At 38.4% G+C, this 22,968-nt stretch overlaps 1 protein-coding gene across 1 annotated transcript; it reads right to left on the bottom strand.

Annotated features, from left to right (window-relative positions):
• Positions 1 to 694: 694 nt before the first annotated feature.
• Positions 695 to 22,874, bottom strand: SERPINB10 (serpin family B member 10). The gene is made up of 8 exons (XM_059139337.1): positions 22,794 to 22,874; positions 18,993 to 19,169; positions 16,611 to 16,676; positions 16,063 to 16,200; positions 14,018 to 14,135; positions 6,215 to 6,357; positions 2,832 to 2,987; positions 695 to 1,247 (listed from the first exon to the last, which is right to left on the bottom strand). Exons 2-8 carry the CDS (start codon positions 19,158 to 19,160, stop codon positions 843 to 845), a joined length of 1,194 nt encoding a protein of 397 aa, XP_058995320.1. The 5' UTR covers positions 19,161 to 19,169; positions 22,794 to 22,874; the 3' UTR covers positions 695 to 842.
• Between the last annotated feature and the right edge of the window lie 94 nt (positions 22,875 to 22,968).

Raw genomic sequence — 22,968 nt, forward strand, 5'->3', positions numbered from 1 at the left:
AGGATATTAATGTAAAGATTAGAAGAACAAAACAATGTTGTCACAGGGAGCATGAGTTATTAAGTATAAATTAGGAATGAAGTTACATATGAGCATAATCTGGATAGATTAGAAGGAAATAAATTCCATATGTGACGAGTTTTTGAGCAATTTTGATTCAGAAAGTATATTTTCTGTAGAACAGAGAGCCAGATGCTGCCTCAATCCCAGGACGCTGAGATCATGACCTGATCCGAAGCAAAGGCTTAACCCACTGAGTCACCCAGGTGCCCCTACCTCATAATATTTTTAAAGGCAGGGATGTTAATATGACTACACTTTTACACAATAATTATTGTGTTTATTTTTGAATTATTTTAGATTCACAAAAAAGCTGCAAAGATAATCCAGGGACTTCTGTATACTTCTAACACCTTTCCCCTGGTGCTAACATCTAACATACTCTTTCTACATTTGTTTAAACTAAAAATCCATATATTACCTTTATAAAGATTTTTCTTCTCTCAAGGAGGCATGTGAAATATAAGTAACAATGATAATACAATGACCAAGTAGTTGAAAAATTGTAAGGCATTCGACTGAATAACAGTACTCCTGAAATGTAAATAATAGTCACATTAAGACAAAATGTTAAGTGGTAAAAATAAAATTTGCCATTCTCTCTAGTTTTATAAATATGATAAAACCACTAGAATGCATTATTTCAAGTTTATTTGCTAACATTCGAATGTGGAAAAAGATAACAAGCTGCAAACTGGTTTTTATTATAATTGTGTTTCTCCATCTTTTCGTACACTTTTCACACCAGAAGTTGGTCTCTTTTAATGAGAGAGATCCATTGTCTAGGGGGAGCAGAATCTCCCGTAAAAGAGAATGTTACCAGTTTTGTTGTGCCTGATAAAGAAGAGGAACGGGTGGTTTGCATTAAATTCAATGGAAGGGAGCCTAGTTCGAGTGCTCACCACACTCCCAGTGCCAGCTGTAGCCTCCGTACCTTGTTCATTTATTTCTACAAAAGCCTTGTGGAAAACATTGGACAGAAATAAGTTTCTCCCCATAGACATTCCTGAAAAATCAGCTCTGCTCTGGTTAAAGGCATCGCTCATCCCCATACTGCTCAGGGTTGACTTGAGATTGTAAGTCTCTTCCAGCTTGAACTTGGGGAGCTGCAGCTGAACCTCGTACAACTCCATCATGTCTGCGCTGGTCCACTCAGTCAGCTTTTCGTAGGTGGTGGCCTCTTCCAGCTGCAGGTGTGGAACGGGGAGGAGAGAGTCCGTAATTCCATAAAGAGTGGTTGAGTGAGACCTGGATACTACATAGATGAATTACCGTCCCTCCCATTAACCAGGATAATAAAGCACACACGTTTGGAAATTCTTTGTGTAATGAGATTCTTCACCTTGTTGACCTACAGAATCTTTGTTTTGTAACTGACCAGTTGCCGGGATACAGGAGAATTAGACCTTATTTCAAAATGGCGTACTTCTATGCCAGCATGCAAGACATCAACTACACACGGAAATGGGTCAGCATAAATATGCCTTATGTGCTGTCAACACCAAAGTATAAACTTTAGAACAAGTTATGTGCCAGGGTACAAAAGGATATCTGTTATATTAACATGAGAGGCAGCCTTTTGAAAACAATATCTGAGATAAAATAAAATGTCTATATAAACACAACAATATGAAATTAATAACAATAAGCTATGCCCCAAAAAAGGGAAGGAAGAGTAAAGAAAGGAAGATCTCCAAATCTTAAAAATAACGGCTGTTTTTCAGTATAGTGTTTTAGAGTGTTTTTCTCCTCTTTATCTTTTAAATTTTTTAAATAATAAATATATATGGATATACATAACCATATATATATAGGAGAAAAAATGTGCTTGATTTTTTTTTTCAGATAGCATGTTTGTTTGTTTCAAGATGCATGTTTTTGCTACTTTGAGAGTTTTTAGACTCAAGCTGTCAGTGACATACTTGTAGACAGTACACATTAGTAATCTGACAACATATTCAGCTCAGGAGCCTGCACTTTTAGGAAGAAAGGGTTATCTTATAAAGCTGTGATGCTAATAGTTTACTGTACACCCTTGGTCTTAATTTTACCATTCTTTCCAGTTTCACAGATTTTATGATACCATTTGGAAATCTCTTCAAAATTCTAGCAGGACTATGAAAACTTACAAGTATAAAGAATCTGGAACACACAAAAAGTTATGCACAGTGCAAGGAAATCCAGGCCACTCACTGCATGGGAAACTAATGTTCAATTTAAACATACAAATTGCTCAGAAACATGGTCTGACCAAAGTTATACTAGGCTTTATAGAAATTTAGCTGATAAACAAATAATACTTGAAGGTAGTACTGATACTTAGTACAGATACAGCCTTTTCCTCTTAAAGACTTTTTTAAATTAAAATAGTTTTTTTTTTTCAAGTTTTGGAAGTCGGAGTCTTGTTGAAAAATATATATCTCAAGCTAAATTAATGCAAATGATTAAAAAATTAACTTTGATTAAGTAGGCCCTACCAGAAGGAGAAGAAAGACCTAGACTGAGGTCAGCTCTGTGACTGACAAAAAATATATACATATCTGTTGCTCCTGTGACTGTTCTTTCAGCTACTTAAACTTTCTGAGGAATAGTGTGACAACTTATAGAATTTTATAAAACTTAAATGACACTGTGAAGATAAAGTCTTCAAGGCTCAAGATATGTTGGTTGTCTTCCTCTACAGGAATCAAAGAAACAAACAGGGAGACCATGTCTTGTTTCTCCCCAGAGGGGTAAATGCCAGAACCACCTTCACAGCAGACAGACTATACCTGATCCAGGCCATCGATATCTTCTGGCAGCAGTATGAGCAGGCTGAGGTCACGGTTTTCATAGTAGAGTTGTAGGCCCATAGCTTGTGGTTTTTCAATGTGAAAAACTTGGAGTTTTTCTTTCATGGACATCATTTGCACTGGTTTGCTTGTACTCTATGGAAAGGAAGTAGCAAAGTCATTGAGAAAGTGTTCCACCAAATCCTTAATTTTGTTTTATCATAATTGGTTCCCAGTAGTCTGGGACCCTGGCAAAACTGATGATTCTCTGTAAAATGCTAAATAAAGTTACACAGACCTTATTTTCTGAAATAGATGTTCTACTGGATAACATTATTGATAAGTAATGTGGAAGTTGCCTTTTATAACACTGTTGTGGCAACCTCTATAAGTCACAGCAAGCTGGATCCTACTGAACACTTTAAAAAGTATCTTATCTCATGCAAACTATGCCAATGTCAATGATTCAGAAATGGCATAAGGTGGATTTCACATGCAAACATTTGAGAAAGTATTTTAGTATCATAAACACTGACATTTACTAGGAGAATAAAAAGACAATAAGCTAGGAGGACATATTTGTAAAACACATATTTGATAAAGAATCAGTATCAAAATATATAAAGAACCTTTAAATACTCAATGGTAATAAAAGAACCCAATTTTTAAAATAGGCAAAAGATATGAACAGATACCTCACTGAAGGAAGACTTACAGCATATGAAAAGATGCTCAAGCATCTTTAGGGAATTGCAAATTAGAACAATGAGCTAGCACTACAGACCTTTTAGCATGGCTGAAAATCCAAAACACTGACGATATCAACTGCTGACAAGGATGTGGAGCAACAGGAAATGTGATTCCCTGCCAGTGGGAATGCAAAGTGGAAGCCACTTCCAGAGACAGTTTGGCAGGTTCTTACAAAGCTAAACATGGTATTACCACATGACCCAGCAAGTGTGCTCCTGAGTATTTACCAAAAGAAGTTAAAAACTATGTCCACACAAAATCTTGCACACAGATTATTTATAGTAGCTTTATTCATAATTGCACAAAATTGGAAACAACCAAGATGTCCTTCAATAGGTGAATTGCAAAACAAACTACAATATGTCCAGATAATGGAAAATTATTCAATAGTAAAGTGAAATGATCTATCAAGCCAGGGAGAGACAGGGAGAAAGCTTAAATCTATTGTCTATTGCTTAGTGGAAGAGGCCAGTCTAAAAAGTCTACATACTATACAATTCCAACTACCTGGCCTTCCAGAAAAAGCAAAACTATAGAGACAGTAAAAAGATCAGTGGTTGCCAGGTATTTAGGAGGAGGGATGAATGGGTGGAGTACAGGGCATTTTTAGGACAGTTAAACTATTCCATATGAAAACAGAATGGCAGATACGTGACATTTTGCATTAGTCAAAGCCCATAGAACTATACAAGACCAAAAGTGAACCCTAGTGTTAACTACAGACTTGAATTAATGAAAATGTATGAATATTGGCTCATTAACTATAACAAAGGCACCACACTAATGCAAAATGTTAATAATAAGGGAAATTATGTGGCTGGTGATATATGGGAATTCTACTTTCCTCTCAATTTTGCTGCAAACATAAAAATGCTCTTTAAAAAAGTGTATTTATAGTAAGGCCAATAGTAATACAAAAACAAAACCCTGCAATTCAAATGTTGTAGACACTTTACTTATCCATTCTATAGGGAGCTGTTAATCACAGAGTTCCACCCGTCTGCTAATGTAGTGGTCATATGATTAGGGTTGTTCATTCAGGATACTTCAGGATACAGTGATTTTTTCAGGGATAAACACATGAATCGCATAAAACAGAGCCCTCCTTAAGGAAGGAGCATTCTGTTAGAGCTAGCAGAAGGACTATCTACCAGAGTTGTGAAGCTCAAAGGCTGACGATGGGGCAACCAAATTCTCGGGTCATATAGAGAAATTGTATCTTTAGTATTAGAGAATGAAGGTGATAACCAGAAGGAGTAAAGGTGATGGGAGTGAGGGAAGAGAGGACAGAGAAGTGAGATTACGTCTTGAGACTCCCTGGACCTCTCAGTTCCCCTTCATTATGTAAATAATGCTAATACAAATCCCATTTTCCTGAAGCTATTTTGGAATGTTATCTTACCACTTGTAACTGAAAATTCCTTGTGGATGTACTAAGCCAGGTAACTATCCAGCTCTGCTTAGTCCATTCAATTACATGTTTGGTCCCTTCCCCATTTTATCCCACTGACTGAAAGCCACCTACTCCACATACCTGTGTGCTTACTGTATTAGGTCCCTGGGAGCACTGGTTATGTGAGAAGACCCACCCCAGGACTAATCAGCTTTAACAAATATTGGCTAATCAATTCCTTTCCTAGGAATTTAAAATGAGATCTATTAGACTGGTCTCTAAAATGGAGGCAATGTTGTGAGTAGCATGTTCTGCTACTGTGGACTGGGAAGAAGAGAAAGTTAGATTTCAGCCTGAGGGAAGAATGATGGGAGAAACAGACTTGCAAAGATAAAGACTGAATCTTGACTACATTTGAATCCTTGTTTCCACTCAAGTTCCAAGGCCCAGACATATTCTAGCCCTTGGATTCTAGGGGATCTATCTGTTGCCTTATATTAGTCTCCCCTTTTGAGGTAGTAAGTTCCTATCTATCACAAAAATGAGTGTGTTGTATACTAACACAAAGAGAAAACAATGGAAAGCATGAGATTTTAGATGTGTCTTTCTTTCTTTCTTTTTTTTTTTTTTTTTAAGATTTTATTTATTTATTTGAGAGACAGATTTCACAACTAGGCAGAGAAGCAGGCAGAGAGAGAGAGGGAGAAGCAGGCTCCCCGATGAGCAGAGAGCCCGATGCAGGGCTTGATTCCAGGACCCTGGGATCATGACCTGAGCCGAAGGCAGAGGCTTTAACCCACTGAGCCACCCAGGTGCCCCTAAATGTGTCTTTCTTTTACTTATGGCAAGATATGGGTTTGGAAGAAGAGAGTACTGGTCTAATAGAACAAGAACAGAACTAATAGTGAAGAGTCGGGGGTTACGGTTCTGGTAGATTTTTAACTTAGGCATGGCTCCAGTCACTTTGACAGCTGGGAAATAAATATAACTATCTTACCTACTCCACCATAGTCAAAGCAAGAACTAAGCGATAAAATATGTGAATTGTCTCTCTTCAGAGAAGAAACAATGAAAAGAGGAATCCCCAGGCAGAATGGACCTGGCTTTTAGCTTAGGTATCCCTGCCCTGGCAATAGCCAGACTTTCCAGAAACATATATTCAAAAAGAAGAATAAATTTCAAATAGAATATCCTTTAAAATATCATGTAAAAACCATGCTGATTATTAAAAGTTTCCTACCTTATTTATTCTGAAAGGCTTTTCTGTGGTGTTTTGGACTAAGAACTGATGTTCCCAGATTCCTTTAAAGTAAAGGGCATTCACCAGAACCATCCTGGTTTCAGAATTTACTGCATCATCAGGTAGGAGATTCTGGATTTTTCCTATAAGAACAAAAGGATAGATTACAAATGGTATAGTTACACCCTGGCAAAATGCCACACTTATAAAAATGATAATTATGAAATACTACTGACTGATATCTTATATCCACCAATGATCCAAACAGGGAAGTTAGCATCAATAGAATATTACTAACAGGTCCTATTTAAATTTCATCTGCTATTCCAGTAAAACTCTTCTTTTGGATCAGAAATCAATCCAAGATCTCAAGTTGTAGTTATATCATTTTGTCTTTGTGCCTTTGAATCATTCCTTCTGTCTTTCATGAATTTGACACTTTTGAAAAAGTGTCAAATTACCGTTTCAGATTTGTCTGATGTTTCCTCAATTGTATCCCACCAGAAAGATATGTTAGGTCCTAAATACCAGTCCCTGTGAATGTGCTCTTATATGGAAACAGGGTCTCTGCAGACCTAATCAAGTTAAGATGGAGGTCATCCTGGATTAAAGTAGCTTTAACCTAGTAATGATATCCTTACAAGAAGAGGAAAATTTGGACATAGACACGCAGAGAGGACAAGACGATGTGAAAACACAGATACAGGACAGACTTAAAGAAGAAGATTATGTGCCCACAGAGGCAGAGATTGAAGAGTCTACAAGCCAAGGAATGTCAAGGATTGCCCCCCAACCACCTGAAATTGAGGGGAGGCATGGAGCAGTGCCTTCCCTAGAGCATTTGAAAGAAGCGTGGCCCTGGTCACATCTTGATTTCAGATTTGAAGCCTCCAGAACTGTGGGAGAATACATTTCTATTGTTTGAAACCATCCAGTTTGTGGTAATTGGTCATGGCAGCCCTAGGTCACAAACACAACCACAGAAACAATGTTATGTGCTTCTCAATGAATCATACCAGGAAACAGATTGTGTTCTTATTTCCCACTATGGGTGATGTTAACTTTGATGATTTGATTCCCACAGGTTTCTCACTGTAAAATTACGACTTTTTCCCTTTCTAATTCATAAGTGTCATGTGGGGAGCTACTAGATGACCAAATAAATTTCCTCTTTCTCATCAAACTTTTGCCCACCAATTTCAGCATTCATTGATGATCTTGCCTGAAACAATGATGATTGTGGTGTTTTGCCAAATGGTGATATTCGATTTCCACTATTCCTTCTACATTTATCAACTGGAATTCTACTATGAGAAAGAACTCTCCCATCTCCTCCTTTTATTTAGGTAATTTATATCAGTATAGACTCATGGATGTTTGTTTTACCCTATGGGTTATAATTTATTACTATCATTATCTATTTTGTTGTCCAAATTGTCCCAGATTTGGCTATTAGAAACATCCTCAAGTTGGCTCCTACATCCATTGGACATGTTCTCAGATATTTTGGGCATTTACCTATATTCTGGTACCACAGTATGTCCTAAAGTTTATCTGGTGCTTTCCATGTCCCAGCCCTAGAATTGGCATTTCTTCTAGCAGCCTTGGTTATGTTGTTTTTTGTTTTTTGTTTTTGTTTTTGTATTTGAAGGGTGGGTTTTAGAAATCAAGATGTGGATGTTAGCTATGTTCATTATTCCTGGGGTGTCATTGCTCAGCAGAGAAAGCTAGAAAATACATGTATTATACACACATCTGTAAATATTTCCATATCTATCTAATTCTCTGCTTATATATTATAGATGAGGAATTCATATTGATATTTCCTATTTCAGTCCAGCACCATGGGGTTCACGCTCATCTTTGCTTTTCTTTATTTACAATTCCTTTCCCTGTCAGTGAAACACCTGAGCCTTATTATTTCCAATATATTTACTCATTTGCTCAGTCCTAGAATATACATAAAATAGTTTCAGAATGGTTAACCCATTCTCCTATGAAAAGCAAATTTGATAACTAAGGTACAAGATCTGTGTACAGTTCTCTTTTTAAAGCCTTAGAGTACATAGTCAAACTATGTTTTTCTAGAACAAATATTTGTTGAAAAGAATAATTCTGAAACAGGAATGCAAACTAAGAAAAGATGCTATTGAAAGACATTTTGAAGAGAGAATACAGATGGATTAGGTGAAACCACAACGAGTGCACCCGTGCGTGTGCACACAGGCGCGTGCACGCACACACACATTCACACACACACACACACACACACACACACCCCAGAGGGCTGCTGAGCAAGGCCAAATGTTATCCAGGGAACTGGAACCTCAAAGGCCATGAGCAGTGGAGCTCAATGGGAAAGGGGGTGTTAATAGAATTGAGGGTATTATCCTATTTGCAATAATTATTCTTAGCCTTGATTGTCAATTAGAATCACCTGAGGATTTAGACAATACTGATGCCTGAGCCTCCCTCCTAGAGATCTCAATTAATTCATCTGGGGTTGGACTTAGGAATTAGTAAACTTAGTTTCATGTGTCGTGAGAACTGAGAGCCACTGGTTTGGAGCCATTTGGTCTAATGGTCTTTAATATTTACCTGTGTGCCAGTAATGGGTAGCAAATATGTCTGCCTGCAGGTTATTGCAATGAGCAAGGACATCTATACCACAGTGAAGTCAGGACTAGTGGGGTTGCTGACTTACCTTTTTTTTTTTTTCTTTTTAATAAGGACTATATATAACACATGTGCTAAAGCTTTCAAAAATAATTAAGAACAACTAAAATTAGGTCTATTTAACTTCTAGATTTCCCTTTATTGTTACAAACAAAAAGTAGGGGGTGCCAGGGTGGCTCAGTGGGTTAGTCTCTGCCTTTGGCTCAGGTCATGATCCCAGGGTCTTGGGTTTGAGCCCCTAATCAGGCTCTCTGCTCAGCAGCTCTCTGCCTGCCTATCTGCCTACTCATGATCTCTATCTGTCAAATAAATAAAATCTTAAAAAAAAAAAAAAAGTAGGTATGGAAAACAAGAGTAGGTCAGTGAAATATAATAAAATGACAAATGAAATCCAGAACTTGTCTTTCCATTTCCAGTGGTTTGCTGGTAAACTGTCTCCAGGTAGGAGTGGGGGAGAAGGAAACTTGATTTGTAGCCCATTTCTGGGGTGTAAATATTCTCGCCATATTGATTTCGAGCTACCAACATGGAAGTCTCGGAAAGCAGGGTTGGGAAGACATGCGCACACGCAACAAATGGGCTCCAAGAGCCTGACTGCGCGTGTGCACACCCCGCCTGCAGAAGTCCTCACCCGACACGCATGAGAAGCCCCTGTGCAGCTTTTGAAAAAAGTTCTGGGGTCAGTAACACTTCTAGAGATTCCAGCTGATCTGAGGTATGACTTGGACGTGTCTCTTCAGGACAGCCCTCCCTCACAGATGAAACATACATTTTGGTTTAACAATGAACAATTTAGTTTTCGCCAATCTTATTAAAGACTGTATTAAACTTAATTTCTTTGATGATTCATCATGGGGAGGCCGTGTACATCATTTCTTTAATCTTTATTTTTTGCACAGAAGTTTTATTTTTTTAAAAGCTGTGTTATTTTTAATCAAGTATTCTATCACTCGACAGAGTTGTAGATGCAAATAGAAAACATAGAGGACTGAGTTTTGCACAAACTTATCTCAGGTTGGTTGAGATACAGATGATTTAAGTTGTGCTGCATTATTCTATGGACTCATATGCTTTCAGAGAAACTAACCTCTTGAACCTGCAGCTGTTTTAGGTTATGTAAAACATAATTATTGAATAAAGGATGTATAAAGTGTAGTGAAATATAACTTAAAAGTAACTGAGTCAAATTTGACCATGATTTTGCTGTACTCTTTAGAGCTAAAGTGCCACCTACTGGCTGGTTCATTGCACACACCCCTGGTAGTTCGAGGTAATGAATGGGAAGGACAATCTTCCAAGATATTCAGAGTAAGTCCTGCTGAGCACAGTTATTAATGTGACACTAGAGTGCCCAGTGTGCCAAACACATGAGAGGTTTTGAGATGACAAACATGTAGACAATAACCTTCTCCAACACCCACTTTCAAGTAGTTTATAGACTATAATGAAGACAATCCAGAAAAAAAAAAATTGCAACATGTAACTGACACTATGGAGACTTTTGACTCTGAATGCTGTGTATGTTCCAGTGGTCCATATGGCTACTTGAAAGAAACTCTATTTGAAAGCTTAAGGAAAGAAGCTTCTTTCAGGTGTTTCAGATGGAACGTATACATGCTGAGGAGTTTCTAGCAACTTTTTCTTAAGGGCGTACAGAATTATGCCTTGATGAAGTCAAAATTCCTGAAAAGCTGTTTAATTCCTTAACCTTATTTGGTTTTGAATATCCCTCAAATAACCAATTTGTGTTCAGTCCATAAAGAGAAAATACAGAAAGATTACAGCTTTCTGCCTCTTTGGAAGATACCACTTCTAAGAAGTAGAGCCAGCCTTGCCAGCTGGAACAATGAGGTCATAGGATGCAGGAAACAGGGGCTCAATAAAAGATTCTGACCATGCCCTTGATTAACTTATTTTGGAGATCTCTCATTTTAGAAGTCGTGTGACAACAGAGGATTTTTCAAAATGTGTCTGTCCTATATCTCGACCCTATAATAACTATAATCTGAAGTCTACTCGTTCCTCCATAATTTAAGATTAGTTATTCAGTTCTTCCTCAAAATCAAAACTCCTGCACTGTCAAATATGGCAGCCGCTAGACATCCATGGCTGCTTAAACTTAAATTACTTAAACTGAATTGAAGTAAAAAATTCAGTTCATCAGTAACATTAGCCACATTTGAACCCATCTATAGTTATGTGTGGATGGAACATGTGACCCTAGCACACTGGGCAGGGCAGACTTATGACACATTTCTGTCAACACAGGACAATCTCCAAGGAGGCTTTGTGACCTAGACAGTTGGGTCTGGTCATGTTCCTTAAGGGCGGCAGTGGATGCAGGGGAAGCAGGGCAAGGATAGGAAGAAGCCAGCTTCCGCAACACGAGACCATGGTTCTCCTCTCGGCTCTGAAAAGCTTTGTTCTTGTGTAAAGATCGCAAGTTAACTGCTCTTAGCCTTCCTATCTGTAGAGCTCCCCTTCTTTTCCAGAAAACATGACAGACACTGGGTTAGGAATCTGACCTAGGAATCTAAGACCTCAGGAATCTGAGGAACACTCTAGAATCTGAGTGTTAGGAATCTGAGGACCTCAGGGTTAGTTCAGCCCCAGATTATTCTTAGAGTCACATCTGCCATGCTGAATTTGTGTTGGATATTACAGCAGGCTTTTGCCTGTGCGGTCCCATTTGGTCCTCCTGCTGACTGAATCCATACAAGTGCTCAGTAAATGCGAGCGGGTCTATCATTCTAAAAACAGGCTTGCTTTTGAATGAACCCAAGTCAGGTATAAGTTAAGTACAATGGTCACTCTTGCCTCACCATGGCTTTTGAGTCACTATTCAATGAAAAAGGAACTGAGAATTAAGGCTGCCAACTTCTTCAGGGCATTTCAGTAAATGTTAATGTTCTGAGCAATGACAATTAGCAGGCCTGCTGTGTGTTAGTGATTTGAAGCTGAAACTCACATCAGGTAGCATCATTGTACTTGGGCCCTTGAGTCTAGCAGGGGAGGCTTCAGTGGTTAACTTCAATAACAGTGCGGTACCTATCAAAGTGAGTTTTCAACACTGAGTGCTGTGTGAGCAAAGAGGGAGACATAAATGAACTATTGGGACTTCATCAAGATAAGAAGCTTCTGCACCACAAAGGAAACAATCAATAACTAAAAGGCAGCCTATGGAATGGGAGAAGATATTTGCGAATGACATATCTGATAAAGTGACATATCTGATAAAGGGTCAGTATCCAAAATAAATAAAACCTTATAAAAGTCAACATCCCCAAAATGAATAATCCAGTTAAGAAATGGGCAGAAGCCATGAATAGACATTTTTCCAAAGAAGGCATCCAGAAGGCCAACAGACACATGAGAAGATGCTCCACATCACAGATCATCAAGGAAATAGAAATCAAAACTACAATGAAATATGACCTCACAGCTATCAGAATGGCTAAAATCAACAACACAAGAAACAACAGATGTTGTTGAGGATGTGGAGAAAGGGGAATCTTCTTGTATTGTTGGTGGGAATGCAAGCTGGTGCAGCCACTCTGGAAAATAGTTTGGAGTTTCCTCAAAAATTTAAAAATAGAGCTACCCTACCACCCACCAATTTGTGCCACTAGATATTTACCCAAAGGTACAAAAATACTAATTCAAAGGGAGACATGCACCCCCATGTTTATAGCGGCATGATCAACAACAGCCAAGCTACGGAAACAGTCTAAGTGTCCAATGACTGATAAAGGGATAAAAAGGATAGACACATAGACACACACAATGGACTATTACTCCGTCATGAAAAATAATGAAATCTTGCCATTTGCAACTGATGTGATGAAACTAGAAAGTATAATGTTAAGTGAAGTAAGTCAGTCAGAAAAAGACAAATAGCATATAATTTCACTCATGTGGAATTTAAGAACAAAACAAATGATCATAGGAAGAAAAGAAGGACGAGAGAGGCAAGCCAAGAAACAGACTCTTAACTACAGAGAACAAAGTCAGGGTTACCAGAGGGGCGGGGGAGGGGGAATGGGATTAAGGAGGGCATTTGTGATGATCACTAAATTTTAGTGTTGAATCCCTAAATTTTCACCAGAAACCAATATTACATTATATGTTACCTGGAATTTAAATAAAAATTTAAAAATTAAAATTTAAAAAATTAAAAAAGAAATAGAACACTCAACTTTTAAGTGAGTGTGTAGCTACCTAGCTTCAAACTACATCTTAAAGATGGTTATTACAGCAAGTCTAGATGACCAGCTATCCTGGTTTGCCTGGGACTGAGAAGTCTTCAGGTGTTAAATCTAGGAAAGTTTCAAGAAAATCAGGACAGGTGGGTCCCCAGAGCCTAAATGGGGGACCATGTAAAACTCAGCCATGTAGTTGAGTTTAAGATATGGGTGCAACTGATGTGTGAAACCTTTGGGTCATATCTCCTTAAAAGCAAAGAAGCTTTCTTTTCACCATTTCCTGGTGACTTTACAATGACAAATGCAAGAATCATCTTAGACTTAAATACGAAAGCCATGTTTTGAGGATGGTGGAGCTAACCCACCAGTCTGGGTCTCTGCATTGCCTCAGCAGAGACAATGCTTATCTGCCTTTTGACTATTATGTAAAAGAAAAATAAATGTCTGCCTTATCATTAAGCCACTGTATTCCAAGTCTCTCCGCTACAGCAGCTTAGCCCCCTACCGTAATATATGACCTCATTTTGAAAATTACTTAAGATTATATAACACATTTAATGCCACAATTTCATTACTAATTGCTAGCTATTTTTCATCAGAAATCACAAATGTTTGCAGTATTTTTACTTTCCTCTTTGCACTTTTCTGCTTTTTTGCCCCTGGGCTCCTGTCTGGAATTATTGGGATACAAGAATTTTCTTGTCCTCTTAGTAAAGTGGGTATCTTGACTTAGAGGTTTTAGATAAGACTTGCTGGGAAAGCTAGGAATCTGAAAATCATGGGCATGGATAGAAAGAAATGTTCTGCATATTTAGAATGTATCCACTGTTCTTGTTTGGAAATACACATTCTTACAAAGCAAATTCAAAAAAATACAAAAATGCTTGGAGAAGATACTCTGCTGAGCACCTTGGTGAAAACTTACCTTCAGTCTGACTTTCAACCCAAGAGTTGATCTCCTTTCGAATTTGTCCAGAAGCTCCCACAAAATTAACAGACTGTGGTTCTGCACCAAAGTATGTTTTCATGTCTTCTAGATATCTCTGGAAGATAGAGGTAAAATCTTCTTTTGCAGAGTTTGTCCAAAACCGAGACATCAAGGCTATCCATGGATCATTGCAAACCTCCACCCCATTGCCCCCTCTGTCTTTCCATACTTCCATTTTGGTCGAAAACTAAACACTCCCCTCTTTAAAGTTAGCTGGGCACAGACTAGCCATGAAGAAGTCCAGGTGTGGAGGAAGGTCTGCCTCCCAGTTCTGGGGCTCCCACACCCTCCCTATTTTTTTTTTTTTTAAAGTAGGCTCTACACCCAGCATGGAGCCCACCATGGACTTGAACTCACAACCCTCAGACCAAGACTCAGATGCTTAATGGACTGAGTGACCCAAGCACCTCTACCCTCTCCTGTGTTTATCCATGCCTGTGAAATGGGGCTGGTATGAAAAGGGAGAGAACTCTAGAAACCCCAGGACTATCTCCAGGGACAAAGACCTGTTTGCAATTGCACTTTGCTTTCTCTAGCAGAGCCAGCACCAAAGTGAAGCCTGTGGGTCCGGCAGCCCCCTGCTATGAACACTAAGCACCAAAAACCTGTGGAGGGCCCCCGAGGAGAGCTATACGCTGCTCTGAAAATGGATTGCAAAGTGTGGCCAAGGGTTCAGCAGGTTGTCTGAGGGAAGAAACCTGGCTTAGTCCTCTGGACCTTTGATGTCCCCCCTGGTGGCAGTCATCAGAAGTGGGCTTATGAGGGCACCTGCCATCCTCAGGAGCCCTGTCATACCCCTTCAGTGTATTACTTGGTAGAGGAATTGTGTTCAGCAAGAAGTGCTGAGGTAATTCAGCCTCCAGGCAGTGGTTTGAAGATTAGGAAGTCTAAACTATGTAGAAATTATGATCCAGTAAAAAAGGAAGGCTTAAAATTTCACAAGGCACCATTCCCTGTATTGACTCGTAGGTTCTACTCAACCTCTCCGAGCACATCCAGGGCTTGTGGACATTATAAAAGATGTCTCAGTTTGTATATCTGTGTCCTTCTCATCTCTAAGTGCCCGCCCCACTCAGATACCTCCTACTTCTGGACCAAAGCAGAATGCTCAGGACTACCAGTACCAGAAATGTCTCTAAGGCTTCATTTGGATGCTTTTCTGCCTTTAGTCATGACCGGGCCCAAGTGCTGACCTCCCTGAATTCACTGGCTATGGGCAGGGACAGCCCTGCTTGATATCACAAGATAGCTTTAATTTCCTATTGGGAAATTAAATTAAATTAAATTAAATTAAATTAAAGCTGTCCCTCTATCCTACCCAAGTTCCTTGCCCTTTGCCAGCTGGGCACCTGGGTCCTCCTACTCTCTTATGTGTTGAGATGTGATGCACTAATGGGAAATTCATTGCTTGGCTTCGTTCAGGGTGGCCCACTGTGGGAAGCCCTTGAATCTGAATTGAGAACGAAAGTATGGTCTGCATTGTGGGATCTCAGTCACCTGAGAAGGGGAGAAGGTGATATTATTCCATGTCGAGAGTCTTTCCTAAAGTCTCTAAAGTCATGCTGTGAAATGACCCATCTGATCCCCGAGTCAGCTTTGCTCAACTACAAGCTCCCAGTCCAGCCGCACTCCCAGGACCAGCTCTGCCCTCTGCTCCTGCACATCGACCCTACTGGGTTACCCTGCATCTCCTGCCCCATTCTCCATGAAACAGATGCTAACCTGGAGATGACCCAAACCACATCTCTTACCCATTCACTGGCTGAGGTGGACCCCTTTATTCTGAGCATATAGTGTGGCTTGAGACCCACTGTTGATTTCCTTTACACCTAGCCAATTACTGGTGCTCTAAATGATTGTTTCCCAGAAGTGCTGACCCCATACATGAATATCGTCCCTGGGATCTCTAGAGAAATGTATGAAAAGTTTCCTGATTGGTATCTTTCTTTCCCATCAGCTTTAAAAGACACATTTGCACTTACAGTGTGAAATGGGTAGGTTTTCTCTCCATATATCCTGTTGGCTGTTTTAAGTATGTAAGCCTTGCTGGGATTGCTTATTTCTGAGATAAGGGTCTGGAAGTGAGAGTGTATATCTTCAACATTGCTCAAACCGAATTCCTTTAAAAGAAAAAGGATTAGTCAAACAGTCAAATAAAAACACTGAACAAGAACTAGGTCTACATGAACAGCCTCTATCTCAATAAAATGAGTTGGTGTCCTGTAAACAAAAACTCAAATCAGTTGCATGGTAGACCAAAAAACATTTTCTTTAATGTTAGCAGTGCAAGAATTTACAAGTTGTTAGGGTATTGTTTTCTTCACATTTAGTTTATAAAGGCAAGAACAAGTTTGAAGGTGGGGCAGCTTTGAAGTGGAAGGAAAAGATGGAAAGAGAGAGAGGGAAAGAATACGACCCTTCCAAAAAGCATACACGTTTCTGTATTTTGAAAATTTTTCTGTAGTTTGATGAAATTTTTCTAAAAGAAGTTCCTTTTAGTTATTGAATGCATATTAAAAATAAGACATACCATTTTTCTTTTCTTCTCACTTTCAGGACAAGTTTTGATGTCCTGATCTCTGCTAAACTGAAGAACCTGTCATTTCAATAAAAAGGAAATATGTGAACACAATTTGCGAAGATGTAATCATCTGAAATTCTCCTCAGCAAATACAAGTCAGTCATTCCTATCACCACAGAACATATAATTAATTAGCAGGGCGCTCTGATTTCACTTAAATAATGTGTTGCTAGATGGATGGGGAGGTCAACAGCAGCTTTGAAATAAATTTTTAAGCTGCTGTTAAGTAGCTACTCTCTTTATTCTTATACTCTTTATAGGACATTTGAGATGATGTTGGGAAATCACTAGAGGTAAAAATCTCTTGTATTCCATGTTTTGTTTTGTTCTGTATATGGTTGTTTTGAAAACTAGGTGTTCATTTGAAAGTATCATTTAGACGATTTAAGCATAAGCCAATATTGCTTCAATTATCTAGAAAATTCAGGGATTTTATTTGCTTATTCTAGTTAAGTTTCAGGTCTCATTGTCTGCCTCACTTGACAGTTATAGACACATTCTTTGTGCTCAGCCTAGCATTTCATTTGGAAGTTAACAAAAAGGAAGTGGACATGCTTGCTTCCCCTGAACTGTGCAACAGTAGAAAACAAGGTGATAATTCCATCTCCCATAGCCTGGACTCAGGTCACAATGGGGAATAAAATCTAGTTTACCAAAGCTCATGCTGACTGACACCCAGTGACAAACAGGGGTACATGAAGGACTCAGTCTCAGTCACAAAGCATCGCCATTGATATGTCAGTAGCATTTAAATAAAGCAAGGACAAGAAGCACACAGAAATATGTTCACATGAAATGGACCCCAGTTGAAATCCATCTAAGACTGTCGATCACATTAACTGTTAAGCCTTTTAATATTTAACCAGTTATTAACCAGGGGTAAGCCAGGATTTTGTTTTCATTTTGAAACACACAATATCTTGTGAACTAAAAGAATAAGGGGGATATCCTAAGCCCAAGCTCACAGAATATAAATTCTGCCTATTTCATGCAGAATTACTGTTTGTGCTGTTTTCTGTATTTGACTCAAAGGGCACCACCGGAATGGAAATTCTGTCACTTAATCTTTTGGTTATTGCATGCTTTAGGGCTGGATTTCCTCTTTTCTATATCTATCTTAAAACACACACACATATATTTGTACATTTGCACAGAAGCACACATATACACATGACTTTTTAAACTACAATTTTGCTATCTATGGCTCTACTTGTGCATGTAAGTGTGTGTCTGCACACGCGGTCACAATGCTTTGAAGATGTTTACAACAAATCAATAACTTCTTAAACAATACTATTGTTTTGTTATTTTAATGCTCTCAGTGGGTTTTTTACATTCATGCAGACAACCAGGGATTAGACATAGACAAACCAAACAAAGCACAAAGAACTGGATTCATTTCATTTTTCTATCTGCGTCTTCAAGAAAATCCTTCTGAGATTGGAAAGACAATGACTAATTCTAGTATTTAAAGTATGAGCCATTCAAAAATGGTATGATACCACTCATATGTGGAATTTAAGAAGCAAAACAAGTGAACAAAGACAAAATAGACAAAGGAAAAGCCTAACTTAACTAGAGAGAACAAAGAGAGGGTTTCCAGAGGGGAAGTGGTGGGAGGGTGGGGGAAACAGATGAACGGGATTAAGAGCTCGCTTGTCCTGATGAGCACTGAGTAAAGTACAGAACTGGTGAATCATTACAGTGTACACCTGAAACTAATGTAATATCGTATGTTAACTTTACTGAAATTAAAATTTAAAAATAAAATAAAGTATGGGCCATTACTTCCTGAAATATATTAATAATCAAAATAAAATTGGTTTTGGTGCTGAACCAAACTTGATTACCTTATTGTCTCTCCTCTTGATCTTGCTAGGGAACATGGGTTCTTACATGGCTTTTTAAGCAGCAATTTTCTTTCTTTCTTTTTTAAATATTTTATTTATTTATTTGACAGACAGAGATCACAAGCAGGCAGAGAGGCAGGCAGAGAGTCAGGCAGAGAGAGAAAGGGGGAAGCAGGCTCCCTGCTGAGCAGAGAGCCCAATGCAGGGCTCCATCCCAGGATGCTAAGATCATGAACTGAGCCAAAGGCAGAGGCTTAACTCATTGAGCCACCCAGGTGCCCCTTAAGGAGCAATTTTATGGTTGGTTCTCTTCCCCAGAATTCTTTTTATGGCCTAAAACAATGCTGAAGTATATCTTTTGTCTTGTAGGATATGGCTGTAAAATGTAAGCTATGTGGACTTCAGGAAGCAAATGATGGCAGCAGTTAAAAGGAAGGCTCTGTTTAAAGGCCGCAGAGGATGCTTGAACTCTCCTGCTTACCTGGGCCATCTGGGCTGCTGTGGTACCTCCAGTGCCCAAATATACCATGGCCAATGAGGTTGAGATGCCCCAGGGAGAAAAGAAAATATTTTTGCCCTCAGCCGATTCAGCCAGCTTTTTGCTGAAGTCCAGGGCAAATTGGTTGATTGATTTGGCTAGAGAGTCCATTGGGAAAACCTAAGAAAAATAAAGCAGAGATAAAAAACTTGTTAATAATCCTTTCCACTTATTTCACTTTTGGCTGACACAACTATCCTTTTTAATCACCCTTTCTTGAAGTGACAAAAATATATATTATCTAATCCAAATTTATATCATATATGTAGTATATATATTTCCATCCATTTTATATGCATCTATTTCCATTCATCCTTATATGTGTACCTATTCATAATAGCCGAAAGGACTGTGGAAAATCCCTTACCAATATTAGTAGTTTACATATTAGAAAACTGAAGTTTAGAGAGTTTGAGGGAATGCTCAAATTGTAGTGCTAAGGTGCAGCAGAGAACAATTTGGTGCTGGTCAGTTGGCAGCTCCCTGTTGAGAAAATCATAATAAAAATGGTGCCATCAGCCCTGTGCTGCTTCTCAATGCACCACATGACTGCTGACTTTACATAGTAAATAAGAAATTGCTAGTCATTTTTTTCAAGAAACTTCATGGTTTTTCTCACTTATCACCAATATTTTTATACTTTTTAACCTTATCTGTTCATTCTTTTTTAAGATTTTATTTATTTATTTATTTGACAGAGAGCAAGACAGAGAGAGAGGGTACACAAGCAGGGGGAGTGGGAGAGGGAGAAGCAGGCTTCCCGCTGAGCAAGGAGTCTGATGTGGACCTTGATCCCAGGACCCCAGGATCTTGACCTGAGCCGAAGGCAACCACTTAACAACTGAGTCACCAGGCGCCATTATCTGTTCATTCCTGCCTTTATCTATGATATTCTTCATTCCTAGAATGGTTTTCTTTTTTCCTAGAATGTTTTGATCCTTCTTTACTCTATTGAAATCCAGTTCTGTTCCAGTTTCTTTCTTAAGAAACTTTTCCTGATCTCTAGTATGCAGAGGAGTTAAGTCCCACAACATCACTTTGCCCCTTATTGATATTTATCCCACTGATAGTTCTGTCTTCACACGCTTGTAGCTTTCCAACTCCAGGGTAAGTTCCTTAAGAGTAAAATTTTCTGTATCTCCAACAACACCTCGCTCAGGACTTTACACAAAATGGATGTTTATAAATATTTATTACTTCTTTACAATGTTCATTATTTGGGCTCCAGCCGCCATTGTCTATTCACTTAAACTTGAAACCATACACAGTTTAGTGGGAAATGCTCATAGAGAAGTAGGGAAGTCAAGGCTCTTTGCCCTTATTCTCACTCACTTGGGACCCTCTGAAAATGATCTTCTTGAACAAAAAGAACTCAGTTTTACTCATTTAAAAAAATTATATTCAACCTCTAAATTTCACCCCTAATTACCCGACATTTTCAGTCTTTTAAGACATGGGTTCTATCAAAGAAACAACTACTTCAATCTGATGTCATTTTATAGCCAAATAATCTCTCAAACTGGTTAAGTGATTAAAAATAAGTCAACTTCCTAGACCTAGAATTTCCCATTAGTGCCAATGTTGGGTAGAACTTCAACTTATACTGGCATCACCTGGCACTCGGGACCTTAGAAGGGTCAAGAGTCTCTGAATCAAGGGAGAGGCATAGGTAGGCCAAGTTTTGGTTTCATCATAAACTGGATTAACAATGATCCTACTGAAATCCCTCCTAACCATAGGCTTACACTTAGTCAAAGAACTTCCCCCTCTAAGTCCTGCTTCAGTTCTAGCCCATGTCTATTGCTGAAGGTGAAGATAATTCTAGGCTAATATCACTTGACTAAAGAAAAACAACTCTAGTTTTGTAATAAGTGTACACCTCACAAAATGTTCAAAACTTACCAGTATGTAGTTTTTCTTGATAGATCCAGGGCCATCTTGGAAATAACCTCCTTAATCTCTTTACATCTGTATTCATTCAAATGATGCTTTGTTTACCACATATATATTAAGCTTTATCTCTTTAGAATTCATGAAATACATTCATATGGAAAATGTTTGCCTCCTTAAAACTATACTAACCATGAAGGGAGGAGAAAATAATATCTTAGGGCCTGAGATTTTTATCTTTCTACCTAAAGTTTATGGTTATTCTAGAGTTTGACTACTTGTAACAAATTCCTGAAAACAATAATTTTATTTAATGAAAGAGTTAATTATTTGTGGAAGTTAATATCCAGTTATCTTCAGCTTCATTAATTCTCTTGTTAATATCATCATTAATACATGAAGTATTGCCCCAAACATAAAAGAACAATTCTTACCTTTTTTTTTTTTTACAAAAAATTTATAGAAGTGTTAAGCCATTGGTAAAATTTAACCTGAGTGAAAAGTGCTTTCTGAAAGATGCAAATTTTAGGATGATATTTTATAGGAAATAATTTATCCTTACAAAGGTTAGACAATGATTTTTTTCAGAGAAGATTAAAAATGTCTAGATCAGAAGACTACTATTCCATTTTCAGAATAAATTATTCTTTGCAGTTTTCAGAAGTTTTAGAAGTGTCAGTTTAGATCTTTATCTATATATATATAAATATATACATGCCTTAATATATACAAATACATACATGTAAAATATGTACAACTCTCTCAAGGGCTTAGGGGAAAAACTGAAGAACTATGAAAGTAATAAAAGGATAGTGTCATTCATCAAAATGTTGAATCATAGATACCCATAGTCACAAAGAAACCTGGAGTCCCCTCTAGTACAATTGCCTTGTTTTATCTACTAGGATACTAAGGTCCAGAGAATTTAAATGTGCTGTCCAATGTGCACAGACAGCTAAGAGTGAAGTTATCACTGTAATCCCATTCTCTGGACTCTGAATACAATCTCCCTTGTCATTGTATCTCATTGCCTTCAAGATTTTAACAGAAAAAAAGAGAGATTGGGGGAGGAAGAAAGGTGAACAGGAGGAGGAAGAAAGGAGGGAAGATGGTATAGAGCATGAGGAAGTGGGAAGGATCCTCACTTCATTTTCTACAAAAGGATACCCAAAGCTCCTTGACTTTTGATGATACTAATGGTAGTGCCTACTTCTTGGAGCTGTGCTTACCAGAGGGTGACATCTCCCCTCAGCACTCTACACAAAGCCATTTTTTGAGGGAATCAATAGTTTGGGATGTTTTACAATGAGCATATAGTAGAAGGTTGGGGCTTAGGGCTTAGGCTACTCCATGGAAGAGAAGAAAGCTAACAGCCCATGGAGTGGTAGCCTGGATGGGATGTTAGATGGAGACAGGGAATGAGAGCCAAATTAATTCCATGCATTAATGATGTGGATCAAATTCATATCACCAAGCTCGCTCTTCCAAAGGGTTAGAAGAGGTTGGCCTCAATTATTCTGAGAATGCTCTATCTCTCTTTGCCTATGTTGACCGATACAGAGGTGGTCAATCTAGAAAAGTGACTGGAGGAGATTCCATTCACGGTTTCACAATTTCTGGTAAAACCATTTCTCTAACTCCTTTTAAATAAATGCTGTCTCTCCCTCTTTGCCCTCTTTTCCACACAAGCTTGGAACGAGCTCGGGGTTAAATCTGTCTGATTTGTAAGGAATTCTTGGGGAGAGGAAGCTTTCTGTTTTTGAGAGCTCTTGATCATTTGTTACACTGTTAGACATTTCAATATAGAAAGAAAACATAAATAAACATTTTTAAACAAAGAAATATTTACAATACCTTGTTTTCTTCTGCTGGAGCAGAACTGGCAACTGGTTCCTTTAATAAGAGATTGTGGTGAGTTAAGTAACTTTTAACTGTAGAAATCATCTTTAAAAATTCTAGCACCTCCCTTTTCTTGGCCCCACCCTCTGATTCATTTCACAAGCCCATACACTCTTCCTTTCAAGTTTAT

Source organism: Mustela lutreola, chromosome 11 (genome assembly GCF_030435805.1).
Source record: "Mustela lutreola isolate mMusLut2 chromosome 11, mMusLut2.pri, whole genome shotgun sequence".
Classification (NCBI taxonomy): Eukaryota; Metazoa; Chordata; class Mammalia; order Carnivora; family Mustelidae; genus Mustela; species Mustela lutreola.